Consider the following 1,588-nt stretch of genomic DNA (forward strand, 5'->3'; position numbering starts at 1 on the left):
CTGAAAAGCATGCCCAGTGGAACATGGACATGAAAAACTGCAACAGTGCTTATTAGCTGCATGGCACTCAAGTACTCATACTGTACTGTACAAGAAATTCCTACCACGTCCCATGGAGAGAATGTCTTATCCATGGCCTAGAGATAGTCACACAGGGAACTGGGTAGAGGAAATAATTTGCCTCCAGTTACTCTATCTGGTTGAAAAAGCTGTGTGGTTTTGATTTCATGGGACAAGGCCTCAAAGAATGGAAGATTCAGTTGCCCCAGAATCATATTTTATCTTACAGCTAAGGGAAGAAGCTGCTGTAACTCAGTTAAGTTGGATCATGCATTCATACCACGGAAATTTAATGCTTTAAAAAAAACCCCCCATGAACAAATGTACCAGAACTCCTTTTAAAAAGAGATGTAGCAGAGACATCTCTGCTTATATTTTCTCTGAGTTTGATACAATAATTATTCACACATGTATATAAAAATGTAAATATATAAAAAATAAACGTACACATATATATCCTAATGTTAACCAGATGCTTTGAAGGCAAAAACACACAAGAACAACAGAGAGAAATACAGTATTCCCACTCACTTGTCCTACATAGACCAAACCATGCAGAGAGTCAACAGCAACACAAAATGTTTGGCCAGTGAAGTGTTCTGGAGTTTTAGGCCAGCCTATGTCCAGCTTGTACATCTGTTGCTCTCCCCTCCAAGGAGAGAAGTACTCTGCTTTTAAAACCTGAAAATACAAAATAAATATATAGTAGTCAAATTCCATGAGGGTGGGATCAAAGGAAACAACAGCTGAAAGTAACTGTGTGCTGAAGCATCATAAATTCATTTATTCAATTTAAATTAACAAGACAGATTAACAGAAGCAGGCTTGTAGCCAGGGGTTTGGACTGCAAGTGGGAAAACTTCAACAAACTGATCAAGCTAATCAAGTCCTTTGGATTGGGCAGCTCTGGAATTAGAAGGCAAAACACACACCCCGAAATTTCTTACACTAGAGTTGCTGTTGCTATCTATAAGTCCCACTCCAGAAGAAGGGAAATAGTAGAGAAGGTTCCAAATGCACCAGATTCAGTAGCCACTTCAAGATGTGAAAAATAGGAAAATGAAAAAAAGTAGAGGTCAAGAAAGAAAACTACACCTTGGAAATGAGGAAGTGTAAAATGCCACAAACAGTCAGACTCGGGTCAACGTATACATTTTAAACGAAAATGGAGAAAAATAATCTTCCACTTTCTTGTTCTGTTTTTCCAGCAAAAGAGTGGAAGCTAAGCAATGCTGTAAGGTAAGCATTGAAAAGAGCACTCAGCACAGAGCTAAGAAGTAACGCGGTGACTCTGACGGCCCACGGCCACCTGACATTTCTGTTCCTCGCCCTGCCGCGACCAGGGGACACAGAGCTGCGGAGAGACAGGCTGGGCTATCATGAAGGAAAACCGAGAGCAATCAAGCAAGGAGAAAACCTGTCAGTATCAAGTGGGAAGTTATTCACCCACAGACTCCTTTTTCCTCGCTTGGGCGCAGCACACCGCCTGGAGCCCCCTGGAAGGGGCCGCCCCGCGCAGGCATTATCT

General features: G+C 41.8%; 1 protein-coding gene across 1 annotated transcript in view; it reads right to left on the minus strand.

Annotated features, from left to right (window-relative positions):
* Positions 1–795, minus strand: part of NHLRC3 (NHL repeat containing 3) — an 8,262-nt gene extending 7,467 nt beyond the window's left edge. The window contains exon 1 of the mRNA XM_008631412.2: positions 592–795. Within this exon, the coding sequence (XP_008629634.2) occupies positions 592–780 (189 nt within the window). The 5' untranslated portion in view covers positions 781–795. The remainder of the gene's footprint in view (positions 1–591) is intronic.
* Between the last annotated feature and the right edge of the window lie 793 nt (positions 796–1,588).

This window comes from Corvus brachyrhynchos, unplaced genomic scaffold (genome assembly GCF_000691975.1).
Source record: "Corvus brachyrhynchos isolate BGI_N302 unplaced genomic scaffold, ASM69197v1 scaffold103, whole genome shotgun sequence".
NCBI lineage: Eukaryota > Metazoa > Chordata > Aves > Passeriformes > Corvidae > Corvus > Corvus brachyrhynchos.